Source organism: Triticum urartu, chromosome 7A (genome assembly GCF_056163025.1).
Source record: "Triticum urartu cultivar PI428250 chromosome 7A, HENAU_Tu73, whole genome shotgun sequence".
NCBI lineage: Eukaryota > Viridiplantae > Streptophyta > Magnoliopsida > Poales > Poaceae > Triticum > Triticum urartu.
In genome coordinates, this window is record NC_141879.1 from 714,972,035 (window position 1) to 714,977,413 (window position 5,379).

Here is a 5,379-nt window from a genome sequence, read left to right on the forward strand (position 1 = left end):
TGGAAATCCCGGGATACCGTGTGATTCTCCTATGGACCGCCACCCAGGCTCAAAGGGATCATGAGATTATTCATACTAGAAACTTCCGTGTGCAGCCACAAGCTATTATGGGCTCTAGCATAGTTGATTAAGTCGTGTGAACTCTTACAGTGGTAGACTAGCAGATGTAGGGGATGTAGGTGGTACGGTCTATCCATCGTAAGGTGTTAACGCTTCTGAAAGACCGTGTCTCGGTTAAGGATAGCAATGGGTAGGGTATGGGGCGGGTAGAGCAATACCATACCCATACCCGTATAGTCAATGGATACAAAATTCTGCCCATACCCGTACCCATGGGTACGAAACTTTACCCGTACCCATACCCGACGGGTACCCATACTCATTGGGTACCCAACGGGTAAATCAAACAGTACACAAGTTATCACTATTTTACATTCATCCATAGCACATTTGACAAAAAAAATATCTCAACTCAATAACTGATAGACGAGTACTCCCTCCGTTTGGAAATACTTATCATCAAAATGAATAAAAGGGAATGTATCTAGATGTATTTTAGTTCTAGATACACCCCCTTTTTGTTCATTTTGGTGACAAGTTTTTCCAGACGGAGGGAGTACAAGACAACTATCTCAATTCAAATTGACAACTTTAACATTGAGTCAAATGCTCATGACACACTTCACTAGATAACATCCGCCAAATATGTAACATGTCAGTATAAATGGGTAGGGTATGGGTATATCCATGAGTACAAGACTATACCCATGCCCTTACCTCGGTCCGGGTTTATTAGGCCTCCTTGCATTTTGGGTCCAAGTTTGACCAAGTATTTGACAAAAATATATAAAATATATGCTACAGAAAGTATATTGTTAGATTTGTATTTGAAAAAAGTTTTTTATAGTATAATTTCAATGACATATAATTTACATTTTATTAATTAAATTCATGGTCAAACTTTGGCTCAAAACGAAAGGTGCCTAATAAACCCGGAGGAGGAAGTATTTTTTTTGTGTTGCACTCTCACTGCTATATATAATGTTCCGGTGCAGAGAAGAGGAGATGCACTCATCTCAAGTCATGGCGCAACAAGAACTAGATGCCACGTACTACTACAATCACCTCTTCATGGCCACCGTCCTGCTACTCCCTATCCTCCTCATCGCCATGTTCAAGCCACGCGAGCACGGCGGCGAGAACCTTCCTCCGGGGCCATGGCGGCTGCCGGTCATCGGCAGCATGCACCACCTCGTCGGCGCGCTCCCCCACCACGCCATGCGTGACATCGCCCGCCGGTACAATGCTCCGCTCATGCTGCTCCGCCTGGGGCAGCTTGACGTTGTTGTGGCCTCGTCAGCCGGTGCAGCGAGGGAGATCATGAAGACCCACGACGCGGTATTCGCCACGCGGCCGCGGACCGCCACCCTCCGCGCCATCACGAGAGACGACCTCGGCATCACCCTTACACCGCACGGCGAGCACTGGCGCCGCCTTCGCAAGCTCTGCGTCACGGAGCTACTCAGCGCGCGGAAAGTCCGGTCCCTCCGGGGATGCCGCGAGGCCAAGGCCGCCGCCCTAGTCTCCTCCATCGTCTCGTCGCTATCGTCTTCGTCGGATCCTGTGAACGTCAGATCCCTCCTCAGCACCTACGTCACCGACGTGGCGGTGCACGCGGTGGTGGGCAACCGGAACGGGGAACTCCGAGATGAGTTCCTGAAGCGCCTCAACGAGGGCGTCATGCTAGCCGCCGGGTTCAGCCTCGCCGACCTGTTCCCATCGTCGCGCCTCGCACGTGCCTTTAGTGGATCGACGCGCCGGCTGGAGGCGATATGCCACGATATGAGCCGGGTCATAGACCACATCATCGAGGACCACCGCACGAGGAGGTCGGCCGGCGCCGGCGGCGAGGAAGAAGACATCGTGGACGTGCTACTGAGGATCCAGAATGACGGTAGCCTCCACGTGCCTCTTGACGATGGAACCATCCGTGCCGTGATCACCGTAAGATCGACCTCCATGCTATAGAACTGCATACATGCACATATACTTCAGCAATATTTTCAGTGGTTCCTTTCGCATGTTATTTATTTAGTTATTTATATTGTGCTGAAAGTCCGGAAGGGAGGCTAATTCACACGGAAAATGTGCAGTGTCTTTGTGTTTCCTTGGATTATACTTGAAGAATAGGAAAAGAGTTAAATACGCGGGAGGTGTCTCAACTTGTCTTGTGTGATCAATTTAGCATCTAAAAGTTGTAAAATACATAAAATTGATGTTTGAATTTGTTCGGTCGTGCAAATACGGTGCCTCAATCCGTATCACGGCCGTACGCCCAGCCCACATGGCGTGCGAGTGGCCCACAGGTTAGTGGTTGAGAGCGGAAAGGTGCAGGCCCGTGCTTGAGGATTTTTTTAGAAAACCCTCTCACATTTTATTTAATCACATAGGAAAGCCCCACATATTAGAAAAAAGAATTTGCGTGATTGCATTGTGCGCCCAGGTTGTCCACCAAGCCATACTCTGCTCATTAGATATTGACGAGGTCAAAATGTTTATATTGCATTGCTATGCAAAAAGTAAGTTTGGAGAACGGGCACATTGTGTCATTTTTTTTTACAAAGTACAAAGAAACGGATTTTTACAGCTAAAAATATTCTAAAATTTTACGTACATGCACATAGAAGTGTAATATATATGTGTAAATTTTGATCAAAATATGTGTTTGTATGTGACAGATAAAAAAGGGGAATACATGAAAAATCAGCTTGGTTCTTTTGGCCAGATTTTTGTATTTTTTTGCAGGGTATAATATAACCTAAATTTGAACGCAATTTGAAAGTCACTTAGAGCATATGCATACGTTTCTGTGTGAAAACAATCAATTCTTTTCGAAACTTTAAGTGCCAGTTTTTAGCCTTTAAAAAACACGCTCAGTTGCTACCATGCTCCAAAAATTTATAATGAGTTTTTGAAAAATGTTCATCTTGCATTACAGAATTGACAACATGTATTTAAAAAAGTTCAACACAATAATTTTGAATAAATGTTGAATATTTTGCAAACTACAACGTTGTCAATTTTTTAATAATTGGGTATTTTTGAAATACAGATCAACAATAATTGTGTATGCTTGTGGTCTAGAATGAACATACATAAATTTACACATAATTTCTAATATATGTTTAACTATTTTAATCCCCATAATATTTTGAAATGTTCATATCTAGTTGTTCAAAGTACACAATAAGGAAAAGAGAAAAAGATAAAACAAAAAATAATTGCATATTGTATTTTTATATGGGAAAACTTACGTGTCATGAAACTAAATAGGAACTTGGAAAAGATAAAAATAAAACTGATAGATAATGTATAAAGAAACTTGCAGAGCGATACATGGAAAATGTCTACATAGGTCTAATAATAGTTGTATAGACGGCATATTTTGGCCGGTTAGCCAGATAGTTAACCAGAAGGTGCCAGATTCTACCCCCCATGATTTTTTCATGTTATTCCTCGCAACCATACATTGTATTTGAGGCCTTTCCTTCGTGATTAAATAATTAAATAAAATATGAAGGGGTTTTCTACAAAATAATTTCACACACGCGGGCCACCCAAAGTTTGCCCTCTCTCAGCTACTGACAAGTGGGCCGTTGCCACGCTGGCACATCACGCGGGCTGAAAGTACGCCCGGATATGGATGGAGGCACCGTATTTACATGGCCGGACAAGTTCGAGTACAAGTTTCATGTATTTTACAACTTTAGGCACTAAACTGACTCCACAGGACAAGCTGAAGCACCTCCCATGTATTTAACTCATAGGGAAAGTTGGCCCATCCATCCCCCACCCCCACACCCCGAAATTCAAGGGGTGAAAGATTATACTCCCTTCATTTTTGTATACAAGGCCACAAACTCATATTACAGGTACCAAGGTAGAAATTAATGCCTACTTAAGTCAATATTGCAAGCTAGTTTTTTTTCTCGCTTGACGTGTTAATTAATGTGCATTTTCTCTTCAACACACAACAAGACAACCCTCTCACTCCTCATTGGTTGATTAATGTGGTACACGAAAACCAACCTTCTCACTCCCACATGCATACAGGGGATATTAATGTCCTCGGTTGCTAGTACGAGGCAAACCTCATCAATTTTACCTCGATTGATGTTAGTGGCCTTGTATAGATGCTAGTAATTGTAATTTTGATAGTGGCCATATATACAAAAATGAAGGGAGTATGTTGATTATGGAGTGGGCCTGCATGCCACCACAATTAGCCCTTCCGTTCATACGTGTAATAGGTGGGTGGGTCCATCATGTTTAATTCCATGGCAGCGCGCTGCTATAGTACGTGGGGCGACCACTCTCAGGAAAACGGCATGCAAAAATTTGTAAGGGAATATAGTGCGTGGTCGGAACCTGACTTGTTGTGCGGAACGTTTCACGCGTTGGGACACTCGCGTGCGAAGGTATTAAATTTAATACCTCTTGGCTTTGATATATTTGGATGGATGGGTATTTTCACCGAAAGCTCAAACTGATGGAAAAAGGGTGCAATGCACTTATACTTCAGCACATGCATCTTTTAGCCAAAACCTCTCGGAGTTAAGTTCTTTTTTTGTAGGATCTGGTTTCGGGGGGTAGCGAGACCACGGCGACGACACTCCAATGGGCGATGGCGGAGCTCATGCGGAGCCCGGCGGCGCTCTGTAGGGCACAAGCAGAGGTGCGTGGTGCCCACACCAGGGAGAGCCGCGTCCGTGAGGAGGCCCTGAAGGGGCTGCACTATCTGCATTTAGTAATCAAAGAGACGCTTCGACTACACCCAGTGGTGCCGTTTCTCATCCCACGGGAGTGTCTGGAACCCTGCCGTGTCCTCGGCTATGACGTGCCCAAGGGCGCCATGGTGCTTGTCAACGCATGGGCAATCGGGCGGGATTCGGCGAGCTGGGGCACTGATGCCAAGGAGTTCCGGCCAGAGAGATTCGAGGAGGCTGGTGACGCGGCGGCGGACTTCAGAGGAACAAACTTCGAGCTCGTGCCTTTCGGCGCTGGTAGGAGGATCTGCCCTGGGATAACGTTTGGGCTTGCGGTTGTGGAGCTCATGCTAGCGAGCCTGTTGTTCCATTTCGACTGGGAGCTCCCCGGAGGAGGCGCCGGTGGGCTAGACATGGCGGAGGAGCTCGGGATCACGGCGAGGAGGAAGGGTGACCTATGGTTGCATGCCACAATTCATGTGCCGGCTCCTAATCCATAAATATTCAACCATGGGGTTGTCCATACTCTTTCTTGTCTTCGCACCTAAATAAAATGAGCTGAAGTAGTACGTTTTTAATGCTTCATCATGTGACCCGGGTTCTAAGTTGTTAA

General features: G+C 45.5%; 1 protein-coding gene across 1 annotated transcript; it reads left to right on the forward strand.

The window, feature by feature from the left end:
• Positions 1-1,068: 1,068 nt before the first annotated feature.
• On the forward strand, positions 1,069-5,379 carry LOC125524785 (desmethyl-deoxy-podophyllotoxin synthase-like). Its single transcript, XM_048689815.2, has 2 exons — positions 1,069-2,004; positions 4,634-5,379. The coding sequence occupies exons 1-2, from the start codon at positions 1,084-1,086 to the stop codon at positions 5,264-5,266; spliced, it is 1,554 nt and encodes a 517-aa protein (XP_048545772.1). The 5' UTR covers positions 1,069-1,083; the 3' UTR covers positions 5,267-5,379.

Bases quoted from the DNA above. Each gene is read 5' to 3' on its own strand.
- LOC125524785 (XM_048689815.2), top strand. From the start codon at position 1,084: ATGGCGCAACAAGAACTAGATGCCACGTACTACTACAATCACCTCTTC. The intron at 2,005-4,633 runs GTAAGATCGACC...CTTTTTTTGTAG, and splicing joins CCATCCGTGCCGTGATCACC to GATCTGGTTTCGGGGGGTAG.